We start from the raw sequence: 27,533 nt of genomic DNA, 5'->3' as shown, positions 1-27,533 counted from the left end.
CATAACCAACGGATCAGATCTAAGCTCTGCAGTCCTGCCACATCCAGTTGTGAATGGCAGTGGGCAATTAAACACCTAACTGGAGGAGGTGGCTCCACAAATATCCCCATCCTCAATGATGGGGGAGCCCAGCACATCAGTGCGAAAGATAAGGCTGAAGTATTTGCAACAATCTTCAGTCAGAAGTGCCGAGTTGATGATCCATCTCGGCCCCCTCCTGAAGTCCCCAGCATCACAGATGCCAGACTTCAGCCAATTCGATTCACTCCGCGTGATATCAAGAAACGACTGAAGGCACTGGATACTGCAAAAGCTATTGGCCCTGACAATATTCTGGCAATAGTACTGAAGACCTGTGCTCCAGAACTTGCCGCACCCCTAGCCAAGCTGTTCCAGTACAGCTACAACACTGGCATCTACCCTGCAATGTGGAAAATTGCCCAGGTATGTCCTGTACACAAAAAGCAGGACAAGTCCAACCCAACCCAATTACCACCCCATCAGCCTACTCTCAATCGTCAGTAAAGTGATGGAAGGTGTCATCAACAGTGCCATCAAGCGGCACTTGCTTAGCAATAACCAGCTCAGTGACGCTCAGTTTTGGTTCTGCCAGGGCCACTCAGCTCCTGACCTCATTACAGCCTTGGTTCAAACATGGACAAAAGAGCTGAACTCAAGAGGTGAGGTGAGAGTGACTGCCCTTGACACCAAGGCAGCATTTGACCGAGTATGGCATCAAAGAGCCCCAGCAAAACTGAGGTCAGTGGGAATCGGGGGAAAACCCTCTGCTGGTTGGAGTCATACCTAGCGCAAAGGAAGATGGTTGTGGTGTTGGAGGTCAATCATCTGAGCTCCAGGACATCACTGCAGGAGTTCCTCAGGGTAGTGTCCTAGGCCCAACCATCTTCAGCTGCTTCATCAATGACCTTCCTTCAATCATAAGATCAGAAGTGGGGATGTTCGCTGATGATTGCACAATGTTCAGCACCATTCGCGACTCCCCAGATACTGAAGCAGTCTGTGTAGAAATGCAGCAAGTCTTGGACAATATCCAGGCTTGGACTGATGTGTGGCGCGTATGTTATTTGCCACTTAAGTGCCAGGCAATGACCATCTCTAACAGGAGAGGATCTAACCATCTCCCCTTGACATTCAATAGCATTACCATCGCTGAATCCCCCACCATCAACATCCTTGGGGCTACCATTGACCAGAAACTGAACTGGAATAGCCATATAAATACCGTGGCTACAAGAGCAGGTCAGAAGCTAGGAATCCTGCGGCAAGTAACTCACCTGACTCCCCAAAGCCTGTCCACCATCTACAAGGCACAAGTCAGGAGCGTGATGGAATACTCCCCACTTGCCTGGATGGGTGCAGCTCCAACAACACTCAAGAAGCTCGACACCATCCAGGACAAAGCAGCCTGCTTGATTGGCACCCCATCCACAAACATTCACTCCCTCCACCACCGACGCACAGTGGCAGAAGTGTGTGCCATCTACAAGATGCACTGCAGCAATGCACCAAGGCTCCTTAGACAGCACCTTCCAAACCCGCGAGCTCTACCAACTAGAAGGGCAAGGGCAGCAAATGCATGGGAACACCACCACCTGCAAGTTCCCCTCCAAGTCACACACCATCCTGACTTGGAACTATATCGCTGTTCCTTCACTGTCGCTGGGTCAAAATCCTGGAACTCCCTTCCTAAACAGCACTGTGGGTGCACCTACCCAACATGGACTGCAGCGGGTCAAGAAGGCAGCTCACCACCACCTTCCCAAGGGCAATTAGGGATGGGCAATAAATGCTGGCCTGGCCAGCGATGCCCACATCCCATCAATGAATAAAAAAAAAATTTACTTCCCTCCAATCTGAGCACCCTCTCAGGTTCCTATCCGCCTGACAATTTAGTTTAAACCCTCCCCAACAGCACTAGCAAATCTCCCTGCAAATATATTAGTCCCAGTCCTGCGAAGATGCACCCTGTCCATCTTGTACAGGTCCCACCTGCCCCAGAACTTGTCCCAATGTGTTAGAGATCTGGTGCCCTCCCTCCACCAGTTCTCCAGCCACATATTCAATCGCCCAATTCTCCTATTCCTATGCTCACTTGCACGTGGGACTTGGTGTAATCCTGAGATTACTGCTTTTGAGGTCCTGCTTTTTAATCTTCCTAGCTCACTAAAATCTGCTTTCAGGACCTCATCAATGTGGACCATGACCTCTGGCTGTTCACCCTTCCCCAGAAGAATGTTCCGCAGCCTCTCCGTGACATCCTTGACCCTGGAACCAGGGAGGCAACACACCATCCTGGAGTCACGTTTAGTGCCGCAGAAACGCCTGTCTGTTCCAGTAACTAATGAATCCCCTATCACTGCTGCTCTTTCACTCCTCTTCCTCCCCTCCTGTGCAGCTGAGTCACCTGTGCTGCCACAAAACTGGCTTTGACTGCACTCCTCTGCGAACCATCACCCTCGCCAGTATCCAAAATGGAAATCCGATTAGCGAGTGAGATCATATCAGAGGACTCCTGCATTTCCTGCCTGGTCCGCTTAGACTGCCTGTTGGTCACCCATTCCCTATCTGCCTGCATGATCCAAACCTGTGGTGTGACCACCTCTCTAAATGTGCTAGCCACGTATTCCTCCGCCTTGTGGATGCACAACAGTGACTCCAGCTGCCGCTCAAGTTCCGAAACCTGGAGCTCAAGTTTCTGCAGCCCTCCCTCCTGCACCACTTCCTGCAGGTGTGTTTGTTTAGGACACATGGTGTGTCTGTGACTTCCCACATGCCACAGGGTGTACATTCCACTCGGCAGAGCTGCCCTGCCATACCTTAACTTTGCAGTGTCATGCTATGCCCCCACCTGTCAAGAATGAGGCACATTAATTTTATCATGAATATTGATTTTAAACTGTTTAAGGGGAAGACTTGTTGAACAGATCGGCCTTGGCTAGAAGGGATGTTTGCATATTGGCAGACAGTGTTTGGAAGGACAAAGCAGCCATTCCCTGACATTCAACCCACAATGGACTTTTGATCATCCGACGTTGAAGGTGGGGGAGCTCGCATCCCAGGTTGACTGCTAAGATGGCTGAATGCGCAAACGGACAGGGTCAAACCTGCTAGTCACATGACTAACCTGCTGGGCAACCTGAGTTTTTTGAATTTGTACAAACAGTTTGGGCAGAAAGTTGTTTGCTCCTGGATTGAAAAGGCCTCACCTTTCTGGCTCGCCATTGCCTCGCCTGTCTGCTCCCATCTCTCCCTCTCTCTCTCTCTCTCTCTCTCTCTGTCACTCTCTAGGGAATATTGGAGGGTTATGGCAAGCCCTTCCACTATCGTCACCTTTGCTTTCTTTAGCAAGTCATCGGACCAGGCGACTTCTCCTCTCGGCGTAGCCAGCCTCTCTAGCACATCCTGCCTAATAATCTTCACCTCATCCATTATCTCTGCCATCTCTGCTTCTACTGATATTTTATCACCATCTTACCATACGACTTAGGAGCAGAATTAGGCCCGTCGAGCCTGCTCTGCCATTCAATGAGATCATGGCTGATCTGTTTCTGTCCTGAATTCCACACTCCCATCTACCCCCGATAATCTTAGATTCTTGTTAGACAAGGGAATCAATCTACCTCCGCTTTAAAAATATTCAATGACGCCGCCTCAACCACCTTCTGAGGCAGAGTTCCAAACTTGCACAACCTTCTGTGAGAAAAGGTTTCACCTCATCTCTCTCCTAAAAGGGCAACCCCTAATTTTAAAAAAGTGCCCCTTGTTCTGGACTCACCCACAAGAGGCAACCTCCTTTCGATATCCACCTTGTCAAGACCGTTCAGGATCTTCTATACTTCAATCAAGTCTCCCCTCACTCTTCTAAACTCCAGTGAAAACAAACCCAGTTTGTCCAACCTTCCCTCATGAGACAACTTGCTCATTCCAGGTATCAATTTCGTAAACCTCCTCTGAACCGCCTCCAAAGAATTCACATCCTTCCTTAAATCAGGAGACCAATACTGCGCAAAGTATTTGAGATGTGCTCTCACCAATGCGCTGTATAACTGAAGCATAACATCCTTACTTTTATTTTCAATTCCTCTGGTAATAAAGGATAGCATGCCATTAGCCTTCTTTATTACGTGCTGTACCTGTATACTAACTTTTTGTGACTCGTGCACTAGAACACCTAGATCCCCCTGTGCCTTGGAATTCTGCAGTAGTTCCCCGTTTAAAAAATACTCTACTTTTTTATTCTTCCTGCCAAAGTGAACAACTTTACATTTTCCAACAGTATACTCCATTTGCCAGATTTTTGCCCAGTCACTTAACTTATCTATATTGGTCTGCAAGCTCCTTATGTCCTCTTCACAACATTCTTTTCTACCTATCTTTGTGTCATCTGCAAATTTAGCTACCATGCCATCGTTCTCCTCATCTAAGTCATTGATATAAATTGTAAAAAGTTGAGGACCCAGCACAGACCCCGCGGGACTCCACTTGTCACATCCTACCAATCAAAGAAGGACCCATTTATGCATGCTCTCTGTTTTCTGCCAGCGAGCTAATCTTCTATCCATGCTAATATGTTACCCCCTACACTATGAGCTCCTACTTTGCGCAATAACCTTTTATGTGGCTACTTGTCAAATGCCTTCTGGAAATCCAAGTTCAGTAGTCAATGGGCTCCCCTTTATCCACAGCACTCCTTCAAAGAACTCCAATAAATTGGTTAAATATGATTTCCCTTTCACAAAAACCATGCTGACTATTCTCGATTACCTTGAGTTTTTCTAAGTACCCAGCTACAGCCTCCTGAATGATCGATTCCAACACTTTCCGCATGACAGACGACAAGCTAACTGGCATAAAGTTACCTGTTTTCTGCCTCCCCCCCACCCCCACTCTTGAATAGAGGGGTTTTATTTGCTACTTTCCAGTCTGATGGGAACCTTTCCAGAATCTAGCAAATTTTGAAAAATTAACACCAACGCATCTACTACCTCTTTGGCCACCTCTTTTAAGACCCTAAGATGAAGTCCATCAGGACCTGGGGACTTGTCAGCCCGCAACTCCATCAGTTTCCTCAGTACCGCTCCCCTGGTGATTGTAATTTCAGCAAGTTCCTCTCTTCCATCCACCTCCTGATTTACAGCTATTACTCGAATGGTTTTTGTATCCTCTTTAGTGAAGACAGAAGCAAAATATTTGTTCATTTCATCCGCCATTTCCTTCTTATCTACTATTAGCTCCCCATTCTCACTCTCTAGAGGACCAACACTCACTTTACTTACTCTTTTCCTTTTTAAATGCCTGTAGAAATCCTTGCTATCCATTTTTACATTTCTAGCTAGCTTCCTCTTGTACTCTTGATTTCTTTCTCCTGATTAACCTTTTCGTCATTCTCTGCCATTCTTGATATTCTGACCAATCATCTGACCTGCCACTCATCTTTTCCTTAAGTTTGATGCTTTCCTTAACTTCTTCAGTTAACCACGGATGGTGGATCCTCCCTGTAGAATTTTTCTTTGTAGTAGGAATCTACCTATTCTGAGTATTCTGAAATATCCCTTTAAATATCTGCCACTGCTTTTGTATTGATCTATCTCCTAGCCTAGTAACCCAGTTCACTTCAGCTAGCTCAGCTCTCATGCCCCATAGTTGCTCTTATTTAAGTTTAAAATACTAGTCTTAGACCCACTCCTCTCTCTTTCAAACTGGATGTAAAATTTAATCATATTGTAGTCACTGCTACCTAGAGGTGCCTTTACTCTGTGGTCATTAATTAATCCAATCACATTACACAATGCCAAGTCTAATATAATGTAAGGGAAACACAGTATCATGTAGGCCCCCACCTGCCAAGAATGATGCACATTAATTTCGCCATATGGACATTAAATTTCAAATTGTTGCTGGGAAGAAGAGAAGGCCTGTGACAAGGGGTTGCCAGGCCCCTGGCTGGAAAGACATTTTTGCATATTAACAGACAGTGTTTGGAACAAAGGAGCTATCCCGTGCTCCAAAACAATCCATAAACAGACGTCGTCAAACCAGTTAGTCACATGACTAACTTGCTTGGCAGTCTGGGTTTTTTTCTGAATTATACAGTTTGAACTGAGAGTCTGCAGAAAGCTGTTTGCTCCTGGATTGAAAAGATCTCTCCTGTCTACTCCCATCTGTTTCTCATGGAACTCCAAAACCCACTGAAGACACATGAACTCCAAGAAAGTCTCCTATAGTGAACAAAGTTTAAGAAGACTACTGGTTCCCAATGAGAAGCAAGATCTACCTACAATCAAGGACTCTACAGTGAGCTCGAAGAATCGCAACAACTCTTCAGATATTGCTTCAAACTTTTTCACTTTATTTTTCTTCTCTTTTCTGTCTCTATTTGCACGTGTGTATCGTGTATGTATGCTAGCGTGGGACGCGGTCTGTATCCGTAGGTGTTAACTGAATTAGAGTTTAAGTTTAATAAAATTTCACTTGTCTTTAAACCTGAGAAAACCTGTTGTGCTCGTTTCTTTGCCTTATAATTGGAAAGTGATGAAAATGGATTCACCAAGGGGGTGCTGAACACATGGCTTGTTTAAAAATTAAACCCTGTTACAATAAGACCACGTGAAGGCTGAAAGGGAACCCTAGACACCTCTCTCACCTGGTTGTAACAACAGATACAAAGTACTTATTAAGCATTCTAGTTTTGCATGTACCTCTCAGCATACATCATTTTCTTTGTCCCTAATAGGACCCACTCTATCTCTTGCTACTCACTTACTATTTACATGCCAGTAGAAGATTCTTTGCTTCCCTTTTATGTTAACTGCTATTCCGTTTTCACATTCTCTTTTTCTCTTTCCGCTAGTCTTATTTTCCTCGTCACTTCCCCTCTCATTTGGCCTGGTTCATGCTTGAAGAATTCACCTGACCTGCATCATACACCCTCTTTTTTTTTTGTTTCAATATATTCTCTCTTTCTCTCTTCATCCAAGGAGCCCTGGCTTTGGTTTCCCGACCTTTTGCTCTTTTTGGAATGTACCTAACCTGTACCTGAAACATTCTTTCCTTAAAGATCATCCATTGTTCCGTTACAGTTTTTTCTCTCAGTCCTTGATTCCATTTTACTCTGGCGAGATCCCAATAAAGTTAGCCCTCTTCCAGTTTAGCAGTTCTGCTTAAAATGTTCCTTCCTCTTCTCCATTACTAATCTAAATCTTATGAAGATCACTCTTACCCAAGTGTTCTCCCACAGATACTTGGTACACTTGCCCCACCTCATTCCCCAGCACAAGATCCCACAATGTCTCCTTCCTAATTGGACTGAGAACATACTGGTCAAGGAGCAGGAGTCAGCCATTCAGCCCTTCGAGCCCGCTCCGCCATTCAATAAGCTCATGGCTGATGATCTACTTCAACACCATTTTCTTACATGATCCCTGTATCCCTTGATGTTTTTAATATGTAAAAATCTATCAATCTCAGTCTTGAACCCCCTGAACAAATTTCAGAAATTCCTCCCCTTCCTTACCCTTTACTCGAACATTATCCCAATGAATATTTGGGTAATTAAAGTCGCTTAATATCGCCACTCTACAGTTCTTGCACATCTCTGTTATTTCCCTGCAGATTTGCTCCTCTTTCTCTCACTATTTGGAGGCCTGTAGAATATCCCCAGTAGTGTGATCAAAGCCCTTTTGCTTCTCAACTCTAACCAAATGGATTCTGTCTTTGCCCTTTCAAGGACATCCTCTCTTCTCAACATTCTCACTTTATGCACTTATTTATTTTTTCTACTTCCACATGCTACTGTCCATCCACCTGCCAATTTGGTTTAAACCCTCCCCAACCACATTAGTGAACCTCCCCACGAGGACATTGGGCCTAGTCCTCTTGAGGTACACCCACCCCATTTGAATAAATGCCACCTGCCCCAGAACTGGTCCCAATGCCCCAAGAATCTAAAGCCTTCCCTCCTGTACCATGCCTCAAGCCACACATTGATCCTCTCTATCTTCTTATTTCTACTCTTGCTAGCGTGAGACATTGGGAATAATCCAGAGGTTGTTAATGTCGAGGTGCTACCTTTTAACTTCCTCCCTGGCTCCTGAAAACCTGACTGTAGGACCTCAATACCTGCTGTCTCTATGTTGTTGGTACTGACGTAGAACAGAACTTCTAGCTCACTCCCTCCCCCCTGCCGAATATTCTTTACCCCCTCAGTGATGTCCTTTACCCTGGCATCAGGGAGGTAACACACCATGCAGGACTCATGATGACGGTTACAGAAATGCCTTTTTGTCCCCTTACTATGGAATCTCCTATAATACCTGCATTTCTACTCTTTGCCTTTTCTTCCTATGCTGCACCTTGCTCATTGGTGCCATGGTCTGGACTGCACTCCTTTAAAGTGCTGTCACTCCTAGCAGTCTCCAATGCTGAGTACCAGTTTGAGGCTGGCACACACCCCGAAGACTCCTGCACTTCCTGCCCCTTCCTACTCTTCCAGATGGCCACCCATCTACTATCCTGACATCTTATTGCCTGTGGGGTGACCACCTCCTGGAATGTGTGATCCGGGAAACTCTTATCATCCCTGATGCTCCGCAGTGACTCCAGCTGCAGCTCAAGCTCAGAAATCCTGAGCTTGAACTCAAGCGTCTGGAGACACTTCCACTACACGTGGTCCACCAAGACACATGAAATGTCCTGAAATTTCCATTTGGCACAGGAATTGCAAGCATAAGTCTCAGCTGCCCGTCCATGATCTAAATAATCTCTATTCTCTTTTAGAATCTAGATCGTACCTTGTTTAAACTCTTAACTTTAATTAATGCCTCTAGACCTGCTCTATGTTAATACTCATCATTAATTCGCTTATTGTTATACTTACCCAGATTTGGAAATTTTAATTTCCTGGCTCCTAGTGTCAACAAATGCCCTAGTTTAGAGAGGGTAAAAGAAAAATACTCAACAACCAATCAGTTATCTGCTTTGATTTTTCTCTTTTCTGTGGTTGGTCTGCTCCATACCCCTTAGATCTTTATATCCTACCGTCTGTGCCGCTCTGCTCTCACTCTTGCTGGTGCTCTCTGGACTGCTCTGCGGCTGCTCTTCATACCCCACCACTGGTCTCGCTCTGCTCTCGATCTCACTGCTGCTTTTGGATGATCTCGAGTTTGCAGAGGATAGAACTCTTGCCAGGATTGCTTTAGAATAGTCAAGTCTGCAGTTAACAAAGACATAATTTTAGTTTAGTTTAGAGATACAGCACTGAAACAGGCCCTTCGGCCCACCGAGTCTGTGCCGACCATCAACCACCCATTTATACTAATCATACACTAATTCCATATTCCTACCACATCCCCACCTGTCCCTATATTTCCCTACCACCTACCTATACTAGGGGCAATTGCTAATGGCCAATTTACCTATCAACCTGCAAGTCTTTGGCATGTGGGAGGAAACCGGAGCACCCGGAGGAAACCCACGCAGACACAGGGAGAACTTGAAAACTCCACACAGGCAGTACCCAGAATTGAACCTGGGTCGCTGGAGCTGTGAGGCTGCAGTGCTAACCACTGCGCCACTGTGCCGTCCCACAGCTGAGGGTTTCAGCAGCAGATGAGTTGAGACGGGGCGAAGTCAGGAAATGTTACGGAGATGGAAATAGGCAGTCTTGGTGATAGTGTGGATATGTGGTTGAAAGCTCATCTCGGGGTCAAATGTGACACCAAGGTTGCAAACAGTCTGGTTCAGCCTTAGACAATTGCCAAGGAGAGGACTGGAATGCATGGTTAGGGAGCGGAGTTTGCAGTGGGGATGGAAGACGATGGCTTCAGTCTTTCCAATATTTCGTCATAGAATGGTTGCCACACAGAAGGAGGCCTTTCGGCCCATTGTGTCCACTTCAGCTCTCTGCAAGAGCAACTCGCGATTCTCAATTTCCTGCCTTTTCCCCATAGCCCTGTAAATGTTTTCTCATCAGGTGCTCACCCAATTCCCTTTTGAAAGCCACGATTCAATCTGCCTCCACTACACACTGGGGCAGTGCATTCCAGATCCTAACCACTTGCTGCATTAAAAAAAAAGTTTTTCTCCATGTTGCCTTTTGTTCTTTTGCGACTCACCTTATATCGGTGTCCTCTGGTTCACAAACCTTCCGCTGATGGGAGTAGTTCTCAATCCTTCCTGCAACAGGAACAGTTTCTCACGGTCTGGACTCCTCATGATCTAAGGAGGATTGGAAATTTTTGCTCATGCAGTACTGGATGTCCGTCAAGCAGTCCGACAATTTAGAGACAGTAGAGGGGTCAAGGAGAGGTGGTGGGGTGTGCTGGTGAAGTAGAGCTGCTATCGTCAGCATTTATGTGGAAACTGATGTGTTTTCGGATGATGTCGCTGAGGGGCAGCATGTAGATAAGAAATAGGAGGGGGCCAAGGATAGATCCTTAGAGGTACTGTGCAGGAGTAAGAAGAGAAGCCACTGATGGTGATTCTCTGGCTACAATTCGATAGTTAAGAATGGAAACAGGTGAGTGCAGTCCCACCCAGCTGGCTGGCGATGGAGAAGCATTTGAGGAGGATGCTGTGATCAACCTCACGAATGCTACAAACAGGTAAGAAAAACAAGGAAGGATACTTTAACTTGCTCACTGTCAAACATAGGATATCACTTGTGACTTTGAGAGCCGTTTTAGTACTGTGGCAGGGGACAGAAACCTGATTGGAGGGATTCAAACATGGACTTCAGGGGAAGATGGGCATGAATTTGGGAAGTGATAATGTACCTTTTCTTGAAAGAGAGTCTCTGTACCAGATTCACAGATTTGTCTTTGCAACTTCACAACAACTACACCTAAACAAGTTCGCCTAGAGCATAAATTGGGCAAATTCAGCAGTGAAGGAACCTGGCAACGCTACTACTAATTAGGTGCCAATGTCAGTTGTTGTGCTTAACCCAGTGAAGTAATCATACTTTGTAAACTGAATTTGTTCAAGTCTGCCAAAGCAGGATTTAAAGCTTATTTTGGAACCTCAGAAGATGATTCTTTTCTTGTCTTTTCTGTTAACTTCACCATGAAACAGAGTGCAGATTACAAGCAGGGTGTGGAAATACAAGTCTGGTGAGTGGGGTTTTTCAGTGCGTTATCTTCCTACAAATCTGGTCTGCAGTTAGCACTTAACTGGAATTTACACTTTAGATAAAGTAGGGTTAAGAAAGTAAGTAAATTTTGCCAGTCTTTGGCAGGGATTAACAGACTCTACTGCAGAGTAGCTGATTAGTTAAGTAGTTGACAAGTCCAATGTGGTTGCTGCAATTTCAGCTTCAAAAAATACAGAGATTTGGGTGCTGCCTTCAAATGGAGTGCAGATTGCAAGCTGAGTGCGGATATACGAGTTTGGTAAGTGGCGAGCGGTGAAGGGGGGTGGGGGAGGAGGTGCTTTTTTTTACTTTTCTCACCCTCCATTATTTGGTTCTTTCGGTGCAGTGGAAGGATCTGGTTGGTGAGTAACTGGTAAGCTATTCTACTTATAATAAATAGTCTGTAAAGTTAAGGTATGGCACGGCAACTCTGCCTTGTGGAATGTGCAGCCTGTGGCACGTGGGAAGTCATGAACGTACTAGGTGTCCTAGACAAACACATCTGCAGGAATTGTCACTGCCTGCACAAGCTCGAGCTCTGGGTTTCGGAACTTGAGTGGCGGTTAGAGACACCGTGGTGCATCCGAGAGGCAGAGAACTACGTGGATAGTACGTTTAGAGAGGTGGTCACACCACAGGTTAGGAGCATGCAGGCAGATAGGGAATGAGTGACTGCTAGGCAGTCTAAGAGAACCAGGAAGGTAGTGCAGGAGTCCCCTGAGGCGATCTCGCTTGCTAATCGGTTTTCCATTTTGGATACTGGTGAAGGTGATGGTTCCTCAGAGAAGTGCAGTCAGAGCCAAGTTTGTGGCACCACAGGTGGCTCAGCTGCACAGGAGGGGAGGAAGAGGAGTGGAGGAGCAGTAGTGAAAGGGGATTCGTTAGTTAGGGGAACAGACAGGAGTTTCTGCGGCCGGAGAATGGACTCTAGAATGGTGTGTTGCCTCCCTGGTGTCAGGGTCAAGGATGTCACAGAACGGCTGCAGGATATTCTTCTCGGGGAGGGTGAACAGCCAGAGGTCGTGGTCCACGTTGGCACCAGTGACATAGATAGGAAGGGGGATGAGTTCCTGAAAGTCGATTTTAGGGAGCTAGGAAAGAGATTAAAAAGCAGGACCTCAAAAGCAGTAACTTAAGGATTACTCCCAGCCCCACGTGCAAGTGAGCATAGGAATAGGAGAACTGAGCAATTGAACATGTGGCTGGAGAACTGGTGTAGGAGGCATTGGGACGAATTCTGGGGCAGGTGGGACCTGTACAAAGATGGACTGGTTGCACCTTTGCAGGACTGGGACTAATATATTTGCAGGGAGATTTGCTAATGCTGTTGGATCGGCTTTAAATTAGATTGGCAGTGGGATGGGAACCTGAGAGGGAGTTCAGATCGGAGAGAAGTAAAACTGGTAACTTGTCAGGTGTGTGGGACCCAGGAGCAAATATCAGAGAGGAATGCCAAGGTGCACAGAATACTGGGGGAGATAGATAGCATTAGAACAGGGAATAGTAAGTTATTAGGTGGGGTCAGAGTAAGGGCGAAAGTAATAAAGTCTGAATCAGGGTTAATGTGCATGAATGTGAATGCACGTAGTGTGGTTAATAAGATTGGTGAGGTACAGGCGCAGATTTCTTTGTGGAAATATGATGTTGTGGTTATAACAGAGACCTGGCTCAAAGAAGGGCAGGACTGGGTGTTAGATAATCCTAGCTACAAGGTGTTGAGGAAAGATAGAGAAGGGGAAAAAAGGGGGAAGGATGGCGGTATTGATTAAGGAGAGCATTGCAGTGCTGGAGAAAAAGGATGTCCCAGAGGGGTCAAGGACAGGATCAATTTGGCTAGAGCTAAGGAACAAAAAAGGTGCAGTTACATTGCTATGTTTTGTCTATAGGCCACCAGCTAGTGGGAAGGACATGGAGGAACAAATTTGCAAGGAAATTACAGAGCGTTGCAAAAATTGTAGGGTAGTTATAATGGGGGACTTTAATTATCCAAACATAGATATAGTGCTCTTCGGGGGGGTTTAAACTAAATCAGCAGGGGAATGGGAACCTAAATTGCAGTGCCAGTGTACAGGCTGTTGAGAGTAGTGAGGTAGGGGATAAGGTTACAGGGACGCAAGAGGGCACTGGCAAGCAAGAACTTGGTTTAAAGTGTGTCTACTTCAACGCCAGGAGCATCCGGAATAAGGTGGGTGAGCTTGCAGCATGGGTTGGTACCTGGGATCCTGATGTTGTGGCCATTTCGGAGACATGGGTAGAGCAGGGGCAGGAATGGATGTTGCAGGTTCCGGGATTTAGATGTTTCAGAAAGAACAGAGAAGAGGGTAAAAGAGGGGGGGGTGTGGCATTGTTAATCAAGGAAAGTATTACAGCGGCAGAAAGGACGTTTGAGGACTCGTCTACTGAGGTAGTCTGGGCCGAGGTTAGAAACAGGAGAGGAGAGGTCACCCTGTTGGGAGTTTTCTATAGACGTCCGAATAGTTCCAGAGATGTAGAGGAAAGGATAGCGAAGATGATTCTCGACAGGAGCGAGAGTAACAGGGTAGTGGTTATGGGGGACTTTAACTTTCCAAATATTGACTGGAAATACTATAGTTCGAGTACTTTAGATGGGTCTGTTTTTGTCCAGTGTGTGCAGGAGGGTTTTCTGACACAGTATGTGGACAGGCCAACCAGGGGCGATGCCACATTGGATTTGGTACTGGGTAATGAACCCGGCCAGGTGTTTGATTTAGATGTAGGTGAGCACTTTGGCGATAGTGATCACAATTCGGTTAGGTTTACCTTAGCGATGGGCAGGGACAGGTATATACCGCAGGGCAAGAATTATAGCTGGGGGAAAGGAAATTATGACGCGATTAGGCAAGATTTAGGATGTGTAGGATGGGGAAGGAAACTGCAGGGGATGGGCACAAACGAAATGTGGAGCTTATTCAAGGAGCAGCTAATGCGTGTCCTTGATAAGTATGTACCTGTCAGGCAGGGAGGAAGTTGTCGAGCAAGGGAGCCGTGGTTTACTCAAGAAGTTGAAGCGCTTGTCAAGAGGAAGAGGGCGGCTTATGTTAGGATGAGACGTGAAGGCTCAGTTAGGGCGCTTGAGAGTTACAAGCTAGCCAGGAAGGATCTAAAGGGAGGGCTAAGAAGAGCAAGGAGAGGACACGAGAAGTCATTGGCGGATAGGATCAAAGAAAACCCTAAGGCTTTCTATAGGTATATCAGGAATAAACGAATGATAAGAGTTAGAACAGGGTCAATCAAGGATAGTAGTGGGAAGTTGTGTGCGGAATCAGAGGAGATAGGGGAAGCGTTAAATTAATATTTTTCGTCAGTATTTACAGTAGAGAAAGAAAATGTTGCCGAGGAGATTACTGAGATACAGCCTACTAGGCTAGATGGGATTGAGATTCACAAGGAGGAGGTGTTAGCAATTTTGGAAAGAGTGAAAATAGATAAGTCCCCTGGGCCAGATGGGATTTATCCTAGGATTCTCTGGGAAGCCAGGGAGGAGATTGCAGAGCCGTTGTTGTTGATCTTTAAGTCGTCATTGTCGACAGGAGTAGTGCCGGAGGACTGGAGGATAGCAAATGTTGTCCCCTTGTTCAAGAAGGGGAGTAGAGACAGCCCTGGTAATTATAGACCTGTGAGCCTTACTTCGGTTGTGGGTAAAATGTTGGAAAAGGTTATAAGAGACAGGATTTATAATCATCTTGAAAAGAATAAGTTCATTTGCGATAGTCAGCACGGTTTTGTGAAAGGTAGGTCGTGCCTCACAAACCTTATTGAGTTTTTCGAGAAGGTGACCAAACAGGTGGATGAGGGTAAAGCCGTGGATGTGGTGTATATGGATTTCAGTAAGGCGTTTGATAAAGTTCCCCACGGTAGGCTATTGCAGAAAATACGCAAGTATGGGGTTGAAGGTGATTTAGAGCTTTGGATCAGAAATTGGCTAGCTGAAAGAAGACAGAGGGTGGTGGTTGATGGCAAATGTTCATCCTGGAGTTTAGTTACTAGTGGTGTACCGCAAGGTTCTGTTTTGGGGCCACTGCTGTTTGTCATTTTTATAAACGACCTGGATGAGGGTGTAGAAGGGTGGGTTAGTAAATTTGCGGATGACACGAAGGTCGGTGGAGTTGTGGATAGTGTCGAAGGGTGTTGTAGGGTACAGAGGGACATAGATAGGCTGCAGAGCTGGGCTGAGAGATGGCAAATGGAGTTTAATGCGGAGAAGTGTGAGGTGATTCACTTTGGAAGGAGTAACAGCAATGCAGAGTACTGGGCTAATGGGAAGATTCTTGGTAGTGTAGATGAGCAGAGAGATCTTGGTATCCAGGTACATAAATCCCTGAAAGTTGCTACCCAGGTTAATAGGGCTGTTAAGAAGGCATATGGTGTGTTAGCCTTTATTAGTAGGGGGATCGGGTTTCAGAGCCACGGGGTCATGATGCAGCTGTACAAAACTCTGGTGAGGCCGCACCTGGAGTATTGCGTGCAGTTCTGGTCACCGCATTATAGGAAGGATGTCGAAGCTTTGGAAAGGGTGCAGAGGAGATTTACTAGGATGTTGCCTGGTATGGAAGGAAGGTCTTACGAGGAAAGGCTGAGGGACTTGGGGTTGTTTTCGTTAGAGAGAAGGAGGAGGAGAGGTGACTTAATAGAGACATACAAGATAATCAGAGGGTTAGATAGGGTGGATAGTGAGAGTCTTTTTCCTCGGATGAGGATGGCAAACACGAGGGGACATAGCTTTAAGTTGAGGGGTGAAAGATATAGGACAGATGTCAGAGGTAGTTTCTTTACGCAGAGAGTAGTAGGGGCGTGGAACGCCCTGCCTGCAACAGTAGTAGACTCGCCAACTTTATGGGCATTTAAGTGGTCATTGGATAGACATATGGATGTAAATGGAATAGTGTAGGTCAGATGATCGGCGCAACATCGAGGGCCGAAGGGCCTGTACTGCGCTGTAATATTCTAATTCTAATTCTAATTCTAATTCTAATAGACTGGGATAATGGTAGTGTAAAGGACAGTGAAGGGCAAGAGTTCCTGGAGTGCGTTCAGGAAAATTTTCTACAGTATGTTGCTAGTCCAACGAGAAAGGAGGCACTGCTAGACCTGGTTCTTTGGAATGAGGTGGGCCAAGTAGATCAAGTATCAGTAGGAGACCATTTAGGGGACAGTGATCATTGTATGATAAGGTTTAGGCTGACTATAGAAAAGGACAAAGAACAATCCAGAGTAGGAATAATTAACTGGGGAAAAGCCAACTTCAATGGGGTAAGGATGCAGCTGGGGCGAATAAATTGGAGTCAAAAGTTGGCAGGAAAACCAGTAGCTGACCAATGGTCTACCTTCAAAGAAGAGATAGTTTGGACACAATCAAGGTATGTTTGTTCAAAGGGGAAAGGTAGGGCAAACAAATCCAGAGCTCCCTGGATGACAAAAGAGGTAGAGATTAAAATACAGAAGAAAAAGTGTGCTTATGACAGATGCCAGGTAGAAAATATTATTGAGAACCAGGTTGAATATAGAAGGTCCAGAGGTGATGTGAAAAGGCAAATAAGAGAAACAAAGACAGAGCATGAAAAGAGACTGGCAGCTAGTATTAAAGGAAATCCCAAAGTTTTCAATAGATATATAAATAGTAAAAGGAAGAGTGGGCCATAGAGGGGATTTACACTTGGAGGCACAGGGCATAGTTGAGGTATTGAACAAATACTTTGCCTCTGTCTTTACCAAGGAAGAAAATGCAACCCAGGCAATGGTGAAAGAGGTGTTTATAATTGAATAAGAGGATGTATTTCATAGGCTGTCTGTACTTAAAGTGGATAAAGCACCAGGACCGGATGAGATGCATCCAAGGATACTAAGGGAAATGAGGGTGGAAATCGCAGAGGCACTGGCCATAATTTTTCAGTCTTCCTTAGACTCGGGGGTGGTGCCAGAGGACTGGAGAATTGCAAATGTTACACCCTTGTTCAAAAAAGGGTGCCAAGATAAGCCCAGCAACTATAGTCCAGTCACTTTAACTTCGGTGGTGGGGAAACTTCTAGAAAAAATAATTTGGGACAAAATTAATCGTCACTTGGACAAATGTGGGTTAATTAAGGAAAGCCAGCATGGATTTCTTAAGGGAAAATCATGTTTAACTAACTTGCTGGAGTATTTTGAGGAGGAAACAGAGAGGGTTGATGAGGGCAATGCTGTTGATGTGATGTATGTGGACTTTCAAAAGGCATTTGATACAGTGCCACACAACAGACTTGTGTAAGAACTTGTAGCTCATGGAATAAAAGGGACGGTGGCAACATGGATATGGAATTGGCTGGGTGACAGGAAACAAAGAGTCGTGGTTAATTGATATTTTTCGGGGTGGAGGAAGGTTTGTATTGGAGTTCCCCAGGGGTCAGTGTTGGGAACCTTGCTTTTTCTGATATATATTAATGACCTAGACCTTGGTGTACAGGGCACAATTTCAAAGTTTGCAGATGATACTAAACTTGGAAGCATTGTGAACTGTGAGGAGGATAGTGTAGAACTTCAAAAGGACATAGACAAGTTGGTGGAATGGGCAGACAGGTGGTAGATGAAGTTCAATGCAGAGAAATGTGAGGTGATTCATTTTGGTAGGAATAACATGTAGAGAGAATAAAGAATAAAGGGCACAATTTTAAAGGGGATGCAGGAGCAGAGGGGCCACGGTGTATATGTACATAAGTCATTGAAGGTGGCAGGACAGGTTAAGAGAGCAGTTAATAAAGCATTCAATATCCTGGGCTTTAATAATAGAGGCATAGAATGCAAGAGCAAGGAAGTTATGTTGAACTGTATAAGGCACTAATTTGGCCTCAGCTGGAGTATTGCGTCCAGTTCTGGGTGCTGCACTTGAGGAAAGATGTGAGGGCATTGGAGAGAGTGCAGAAAAGATTCACGAGAATGGTTTCAGGGATGAAGAACTTCAGTTATGAAGATAGATTGGAAAAGTTAGGATTGTTTTCCTTGCAGAAGAGAAGGTTGAGAGGTGATTTGATAGAGGTATTCAAAATCATGAGGCGTCTGGACAGAGTAGAAAGAGAGAAACTGTTCCCACTCGTGAAAGGATCTAGAACCTAATTATTTTCTAACCTTTGCCAGTTCTGATGAAAGGTCACAGACCTGAAACGTTAACTCTGCTTCACTCTCCACCAATGCTGCCTGACCTGCCGAGTATTTCCAGCATCTGCAGTATTTTGTTTTTATGTCCTTCCATAGGTAGGGAGACGAACACAGTACTTCAGGTGTGGCCTTAACCAATGCCCCGCACAATTGTAGTAAGACTTCTTTGCTCTTATACTCCAATCTCTTTGTAACGTAAGCTAATATACCATTTACTTTCCTAATTGCTGTATCTGCATGTTAACTTTCTGTGATTAATGTGCAAGGACACCCAGGTCCCTCTAAATGCACACATTTCTCAGTCTCTCACCATTTAAAAAATATTCTACTTTATTATTTTTCCTACCAAAGTGGATTAATTCACACTTTGCCACATTTTATTCCATCCACCCACTCACCCAATCTATCTATCACTCTGCGGCCTCCTTGTGTTCTCCTTAACGCTTACTTTTCCATTGTTAGCAAACATGAATACATTACATTTAGGCACGTACCTTGGAGCTGGTTACATAGTGAATAGTATAAAGTTCAAAATCTAGTGATACAGCTCTGTAAAGAAAGATACCTTATGTGGATTGGGCCAAAGCTAATATTCTATCTTGTATAAAGTCAGATTAGAGAGTTCAAGATGGCTCCTGGGCTGGAAGCTCCCTAGGAAGCTCCCTTGCTGTTCAACTCTATCCATGGCCATCTGCTCCCATCCCTAACGTTTTCTCCCCCAATCTGCCCTCTTAAACTGTTTAAATTCCCCTGGCTCTTTAAATCAGTTCATTTTAGCCCTATCTAAAGGCTAACAGTTAGTTTAGTGTATGTTACCAGGGCCCACTGCCCTCCCCCAGCCACACCTGCTCTTTGTTTTCTCAATGAAATTGATCCGGATGAAACTGACGAGAACAGCTGCCGATACTTTAATCTCCGATCCTGCTGTCTTCACAGTCCAGTGTGTCTGCAGCCACGGCATGCGGTAAGTCCATTGAGGTGAAGAAGGAGCTGCGGGACCCGAGAGAAGTCCTGTGAAAAGGTGCCCCGAACACCCAAAACATCCACGAACGGACCCCCCGGCCGCAACTTCAAAGCGCCCGCGGGAGATGGCTCGGAGAGCATCTGCAGCGCACTGTCGGCAATGCTGCATGCCTTTATTTAAACCACTGCAAAAAAAAACCCTTAGCAAATGTAATCACCTCTAAGTCTGCCAAATGATGCTTCACCTCCCGAAGGACGTGGATGAGCTTTCCGGACGTCGATGGTGGGCACTGAGGAAATGGCTTATTACCTGCACCAGATTCCACCCCTTCCACCCCCCCCCCCCCACCCCCGTCCCCTTCCCTGCTCCACCCTCTCAGCTCACCCCCTCACAACCCCGTCCCAGCCCGCCCCCCCCTCGCACCATCTTCACCCCGCACCCCCTTCCCCTGCACCCCCCCCACCCCCTTCCCCTGCACCCCCCCCCACCCCCTCCCTCTACCCCTCCCCCTTGCATCCCCTCCTCCCACCGGCACCATCCTACACCTGTGTAGGGGCCCCAACAACCCCACTGCCTTGTGGGCATCTCGGGAGAGACCAAGGCTAAGGGAGTAAACCCTAACAGAAAATCCGGAGCGGAACCCCGTAGGCGGTCATGTGTCACCTTTGGCATGTTTCCGGCAGTTCCTGCAGCCATACTGGTGCCAAACGTCGTGTCCTGCACTCCTTTGGACCCCACCAGAAAGGCCGAGAGGGGGGTTTTGACGACTGGGCAACTCTCAACCCCCATAAATTTGCCCAGGCATGCGCCATGGAGAGGTCACTCCATAGTTGCCTCACAGCGACTGAAACAACACGGAAGGCAGCAGTTACGGGTTATAAGTCCAGATAAATTGGCGTAGAAACTGGGCGCCACGGGTTGCCTTTGTCGGTGGGAGAGGTCATTGCACCTCACTGGACAGCTACCGCCCGCCTCAAACCGGGCAGCCCCCGGTCAATAAGGTTCTGTCCCGCCACAGTCTGCCTGCTTCAATGGGTGCTTGGAGCTCAGGGTCATTGCCCGAAAGGTGGACTGATACACCGCACCAAACAACATGAAAAAAGGAAAGAAGGTACCAGCCCTTCGCTTTGCAAGCTGGAACGTCAGAACTATGTGTCCTGGCCTGTCGGAAGACCTTACACAAATCAACGATTCTCGGAAGACCGCCATCATTAACAACGAGCTCAGTAGATTCAATGTGGACATTGCAGCACTTCAGGAGACTCGCCTCCCCGCGAGTGGCTCTCTAGCAGAGCAAGACTACACCTTCTTCTGGCAGGGCAGGGATCCTGAAGAACCAAGACAGCATGGAGTGGGCTTCGCCATCAGAAACTCCTTGCTCAGCATGATAGAGCCTCCCTCAAATGGCTCGGAACGCATACTGTCCATCCGACTGCTCACCACCTCTGGTCCAGTACACTTACTCAGCATCTATGCTCCAACACTCTGCTCCGCACCTGAAGCTAAAGACCAGTTCTATGAACAACTCCATAACATCATTAGCAGCATCCCCAACACCGAACACCTATTCCTGCTGGGGGACTTTAATGCCAGGGTTGGGGCCGACCATGACTCATGGCCCTCCTGCCTTGGGCGCTATGGCGTTGGAAGGATGAATGAGAACGGGCAGAGACTGCTTGAGTTGTGTACCTATCATAACCTCTGCATTACCAACTCGTTCTTTCACACTAAACCCTGTCACCAGGTTTCATGGAGGCACCCAAGATCACGTCGTTGGCACCAGCTAGACCTCATTGTCACAAGGCGAGCCGCCTTAAACAGTGTTCAAATCACACGCAGCTTCCACAGTGCGGACTGCGACACCGACCACTCCCTGGTGTGCAGCAAGGTTAGACTCAGACCAAAGAAGTTGCATCATTCCAAGCAGAAGGGCCACCCGCGCATCAACACGAGCAGAATTTCTCACCCACAGCTGTTACAAAAATTTCTAAATTCACTTGTAACAGCCCTTCAAAACACTCCCACAGGGGATGCTGAGACCAAGTGGGCCCACATCAGAGACGCCATCAATGAGTCAGCTTTGACCACCTACGGCAAAAGTGCGAAGAGAAATGCAGACTGGTTTCAATCTCATAATGAAGAGCTGGAACCTGTCATAGCCGCTAAGCGCATTGCACTTTTGAACTACAAGAAAGCCCCCAGCGATTTAACATCCGCAGCACTTAAAGCAGCCAGAAGTACTGCACAAAGAACAGCTAGGCGTTGCGCAAACGACTACTGGCAACACCTATGCAGTCATATTCAGCTGGCCTCAGACACCGGAAACATCAGAGGAATGTATGATGGCATGAAGAGAGCTCTTGGGCCAACCATCAAGAAGATCACCCCCCTCAAATCTAAATCGGGGGACATAATCACTGACCAACGCAAACAGATGGACCGCTGGGTTGAGCACTACCTAGAACTGTACTCCAGGGAGAATGCTGTCACTGAGACTGCCCTCAATGCAGCCCAGCCTCTACCAGTCATGGATGAGCTGGACATACAGCCAACCAAATCGGAACTCAGTGATGCCATTGATTCCCTAGCCAGCGGAAAAGCCCCTGGGAAGGACAGCATTACCCCTGAAATAATCAAGAGTGCCAAGCCTGCTATACTCTCAGCACTACATGAACTGCTATGCCTGTGCTGGGACGAGGGAGCAGTACCCCAGGACATGCGCGATGCCAACATCATCACCCTCTATAAAAACAAAGGTGACCGCGGTGACTGCAACAACTACCGTGGAATCTCCCTGCTCAGCATAGTGGGGAAAGTCTTTGCTCGAGTCGCTCTGAACAGGCTCCAGAAGCTGGCCGAGCGCGTCTACCCTGAGGCACAGTGTGGCTTTCGTGCAGAGAGATCGACTATTGACATGCTGTTCTCCCTTCGTCAGATACAGGAGAAATGCCGTGAACAACAGATGCCCCTCTACATTGCTTTCATTGATCTCACCAAAGCCTTTGACCTCGTCAGCAGACGTGGTCTCTTCAGACTACTAGAAAAGATCGGATGTCCACCAAAGCTACTAAGTGTCATCACCTCATTCCATGACAATATGAAAGGCACAATTCAACATGGTGGCTCCTCATCAGAGCCCTTTCCTATCCTGAGTGGTGTGAAACAGGGCTGTGTTCTCGCACCCACACTTTTTGGGATTTTCTTCTCCCTGCTGCTTTCACATGCGTTCAAATCCTCTGAAGAAGGAATTTTCCTCCACACAAGATCAGGGGGCAGGTTGTTCAACCTTGCCCGTCTAAGAGCGAAGTCCAAAGTACGGAAAGTCCTCATCAGAGAACTCCTCTTTGCTGACGATGCTGCTTTAACATCTCACACTGAAGAATGCCTGCAGAGTCTCATCGACAGGTTTGCGTCTGCCTGCAATGAATTTGGCCTAACCATCAGCCTCAAGAAAACGAACATCATGGGGCAGGATGTCAGAAATGCTCCATCCATCAATATTGGCGACCACGCTCTGGAAGTGGTTCAAGAGTTCACCTACCTAGGCTCAACTATCACCAGTAACCTGTCTCTAGATGCAGAAATCAACAAGCGCATGGGTAAGGCTTCCACTGCTATGTCCAGACTGGCCAAGAGAGTGTGGGAAAATGGCGCACTGACACGGAACACAAAAGTCCGAGTGTATCAGGCCTGTGTCCTCAGTACCTTGCTCTACGGCAGCGAGGCCTGGACAACGTATGCCAGCCAAGAGCGACGTCTCAATTCATTCCATCTTCGCTGCCTTCGGAGAATACTTGGCATCAGGTGGCAGGACTATATCTCCAACACAGAAGTCCTTGAAGCGGCCAACACCCCCAGCTTATACACACTACTGAGTCAGCGGCGCTTGAGATGGCTTGGCCATGTGAGCCGCATGGAAGATGGCAGGATCCCCAAAGACACATTGTACAGCGAGCTCGCCACTGGTATCAGACCCACCGGCCGTCCATGTCTCCGTTATAAAGACGTCTGCAAACGCGACATGAAATCGTGTGACATTGATCACAAGTCGTGGGAGTCAGTTGCCAGCATTCGCCAGAGCTGGCGGGCAGCCATAAAGACAGGGCTAAATTGTGGCGAGTCGAAGAGACTTAGTAGTTGGCAGGAAAAAAGACAGAGGCGCAAGGGGAGAGCCAACTGTGCAACAGCCCCAACAAACAAATTTCTCTGCAGCACCTGTGGAAGAGCCTGTCACTCCAGAATTGGCCTTTATAGCCACTCCAGGCGCTGCTTCACAAACCACTGACCACCTCCAGGCGCATATCCATTGTCTCTCGAGATAAGGAGGCCCAAAAGAATAAAGTCAGTAATGTGCAAAAGTACCACTTTCATTAGCTCCTTGTTGCCTGTTATAATTGACATAAGGAAATTATCAGATCCCAAGGTGAACATAACTTGCTTGTGTGTGTAAAATAACTAGCGATCTCAGTCTTGCAAATGTCAATTGACCTAGCATCCACAGTTTTTTGCAGAGTGAGTTCCAGATTTCCACTACCATTTGTGTGGACAAATTGTTTCCTGGTTCCAACCCTATATGGCCTGGCTTTAATTTCAAAATCTGGGACTTAGTTTAAGGTTCCCCCGCCAGAGGAAATAGTTTCTTTGCATCAATCCTATCAAATCCTTTTATCGTTCTTAGACCCTATGATTGGATCATCCCTCAACCTTCTAAACTCAGGGAAATACAACTAAGTTAATGTGGCCTGGCCTTGTAATTTAACCCTTTAAGCTTTGGTATCATTCTGGTGAATTTACCCTGTACTACTTCCATTTCCAATATTTCTTATCTGAGCTCTGGTGTGCAGCATTATGTACTCATTCCAAATCTGCTGGTTTGGGAACATAGTTGAACATAGTCACCTTGTAGATTGCTGTACTATAATGACTTGGCATGTTAAGTACCAATTCACTGACACCTTAGATCTATTTTTTTTTCTTTAACAATTTCTATGATATCCATAAAGTATGCTTGTTGATTTTTTTGAACATGCTGTACTATATTACATTTGATTTGCCCCTGTTTTGTAGATTTCATCTAACTTCATTTGTAACATAGGCATTACTAGATGAAAAATAAAGACAGAAGTCTATTTAGTTTGCCTTCTGCCATCCTGGTTTTCACATGATGCAATGATATTGTAGTTTTTGACTAATTATAGCAATCAATCTCTATCAATTAATCTGCTGCAAACTTGTACACGACACGAAAAACCTAATGGTTGAAAGGTTTATGAATCACTGGTCCAAAATCACCAGTTCTTTGCAAGCATGCCACGCTAATCTCATAACATGTCTCAAACTATTCACATACTGTTTTCCAAAATGTTATTTTGAGAGAAATCTGTCAAAGCTTCTGCTGCTTCCATTCTCTTTCCTGGTCTATTTCTTCTACGTTTGCTGTCTTATGAAAACAGCAGTACAGATGTGCAGAAATTGGACATTGGTACTATTAGGACCAGGTAAGAAAGGTGTCTAGGGGTCCCTCTCAGCCTTCACCTGGTCTTACCATAACAGGGTTTAATTTTAAACACACCATGTTTTTAGCTGCCCCTTGGTGAATCCTTGTTCACCGCTTTCCAATTATAAGGCAAAGAAACCAGCACAAACAGGTTTTCTTAGGTTTAAAGAAGAAAGGTTGAAATTTATTAAACTTGAACTCTAAATCCGTTGATGCCTATGAATACACGACATGCGAGCATGCACATGTGATACACACATGCAAATAGAGACAGAAGAGAGAAGAAAAATAAAGTGGAAAAGTTTGAGGCACTGTCTGAAGAGTTTTTGTTACTGTTGTTTGTGCTCACTGTAGAGTCCTTGATTGTAAGTAGGTCTTACTTTTCATTGGGGCCCAGTATTCTTCTTCAACCTGATGAAAGGTCACTGACCTGAAACGTTAATTTTGGTTCTCTCTCCACAGATGCTGCCAGACCTGCTGAGTATTTCCAGCACTTTTTGGTTTTATTTCTTCTTAAACCTTGTTCGCTGTAGGAGACTTTTCTCTCTGGGGTTCATGTGTCTTCACTGGATTCAGAGGCTTGTGAGAAAGCGATGGGAGCAAACAGGAGAGGCTTCTCAGTCCAGGCGCAAACAGTCTTTCTGAATTCAAACACTCTGTGGCTAGTTCAGAAAACCCCTAGAACAGCCAGTTAGTCATGTGACCAGCTGATCCAGCCAGTCCTGGCCCCTGTGGATTGCATCACCCCAGCAGGCCCTGGAATGCGCTACCCCACCCCCTCACTGTCTGGTGATCAACATCCATTGTGGATTGAATGTGTCACGGAATGGCCCTTTGTCTACATAAGCACCGCCTGTGAGTATGCAAATGTTTTTTTCAGCCATGGCTGATCTGTTCAACAAGTAATTTCCTCACTCCAGCAACAGTTCAAAATCAATGTTCATACGACAAAACCAATGTGCCTCATTCTTGGCAGGTATGGGCCTGCATGACAGTACGGTTTTGAATGATGAGGAAGTGTGTTTTGAGATTGCTTGTAAAGGTTAAAACTTACTTTAGACCACTTTTTATTTTACTTCTGTCTTTTAGTTTCTCTCATAGGGAATCATGGGCTTGAACTAATGTCCTCCCAACATGCACCATGTTACTTAGCACAAGTTGTACCATTTGTAAATTGGAAGTTTGTGCTGAATATTCTGTATTTAATTTTTCAGCCATTTTAATGTTGGAAGGCCACTACTTTCCTATTGTACGTGTATCAACAAAAATAAATTCTAGAGCAGGTTTACTGAGATATTAAAATTAAACTGTAGTTTTCACTTCAAATATTTTATTTGCAGATTGTTAATGAAGCTGCTAAGTATCGCTATCGCTCTGGGAACTTATTTGACTGTGGAAGTTTAACAATTCGAGCACCTTGGGGGTGTGTTGGTCATGGATCGCTGTATCATTCTCAGACTCCTGAGGCTTTCTTTTCTCATATTCCTGGAGTTAAGGTGAGCATTCAAACTTTTGGCGAAGAAATGTAAGTGACAGGACAACTTTATTTTCATCTTTGTAAATTAAGTAGTTAAAATAATTTTGGGCTATTTCAACTTAGATACATAGAAACATAGCTTTTTCGGGAGCAGCGTGTGAGCAGCTGGGAAAGTCAGTTTGAAAGTAAATTTAATTTCCTTTTGTTTTTCGGCGGAGGCCAGGGGGCTGCTGGGTAAGTAAAACACTATATATTTGGGCGGTTTAAAATAACTTTCCTTTCAGTGCAGCAGCTTTTTCGGGAGCAGCGTGTGAGCGAGTGAGCAGCTGGGAAAGTCAGTTTGAAAGTAAATTTAATTTCCTTTTGTTTTTCGGCGGAGGCCAGGGGGCTGCTGGGTAAGTAAAACACTATATATTTGGGCGGTTTCTGAACCCGAGACACCACACTTGTAGTGTCTCCCACCCGCCCTCCTCCTCTAACCAAAAAAAAAAGGACTCGGTGGGGTGTTTATAAGGTAAGGCTTTTTCGATTTCTCTGGTTTTATTGTGATTGGTAAAAACTTTTCGTTCCTTTTTCATTTAACTAAGTTTAAACTTAAGATTAAAAATGGCAGGAGATCTCAGACCCGTATCATGCTCCTCTTGCTCAATGTGGGAGCTCAGGGACATGGCTGATGACCCTGTCTCCTTCACGTGCAGGAAGTGTGTCCAGCTGCAGCTCTTGTTAGACCGCATGACGGCTCTCGAGCTGCGGATGGACTCACTTTGGAGCATGCGCGATGCTGAGGAGGTCGTGGATAGCACGTTTAGTGAATTGGTCACACCGCAGATTAGGATTGCTGAGGGAGAAAGGGAATGGGTGACCAAAAGGCAGAGAAAGAGCAGGAAGGCAGCGCAGGAGTCCCCTGCGGTCATCTCCCTCCAAAACAAGTATACCGTTTTGGATACTGTTGAGGGAGATGGCTCACCAGGGGAAGGCAGCAGTAGCCAGGTCCATGGCACCGTGGCTGGCTCTGCTGCTCAGAAGGGCGGGAAAAAGAGTGGAAGGGCTATAGTCGTAGGGGATTCGATTGTAAGGGGAGTAGACAGGCGGTTCTGTGGTCGAAAACGAGGCTCCCGAATGGTATGTTGCCTCCCAGGTGCACGGGTCAGGGATGTCTCAGATCGGCTGCAGAACATTCTAAAGGGGGAGGGTGAACAGCCAGTTGTCATTGTGCACATAGGCACTAATGATATAGGTAAAAAACGGGATGAGGTCCTACAAGCAGAGTTTAGGGAGTTAGGAGCCAAGTTAAAAA

The 27,533-nt window shown here is 46.0% G+C and overlaps 1 protein-coding gene across 2 annotated transcripts in view; it reads left to right on the top strand.

Moving 5' to 3' along the window:
- bckdhb (branched chain keto acid dehydrogenase E1 subunit beta) overlaps positions 1-27,533 on the top strand; it is a 372,243-nt gene that overhangs the window by 86,025 nt on the left and 258,685 nt on the right. For both annotated transcript variants that reach the window (XM_068026695.1, XM_068026696.1), the window contains exon 5: positions 26,100-26,255. In XM_068026695.1, the coding sequence (XP_067882796.1) occupies positions 26,100-26,255 (156 nt within the window). The remainder of the gene's footprint in view (positions 1-26,099; positions 26,256-27,533) is intronic.

This window comes from Heterodontus francisci, chromosome 3 (genome assembly GCF_036365525.1).
Source record: "Heterodontus francisci isolate sHetFra1 chromosome 3, sHetFra1.hap1, whole genome shotgun sequence".
NCBI classification, from domain to species: domain Eukaryota; kingdom Metazoa; phylum Chordata; class Chondrichthyes; order Heterodontiformes; family Heterodontidae; genus Heterodontus; species Heterodontus francisci.
Note: the sequence above shows the minus strand (reverse complement) of the source record. Positions and strands in the feature narration are given on the sequence as shown.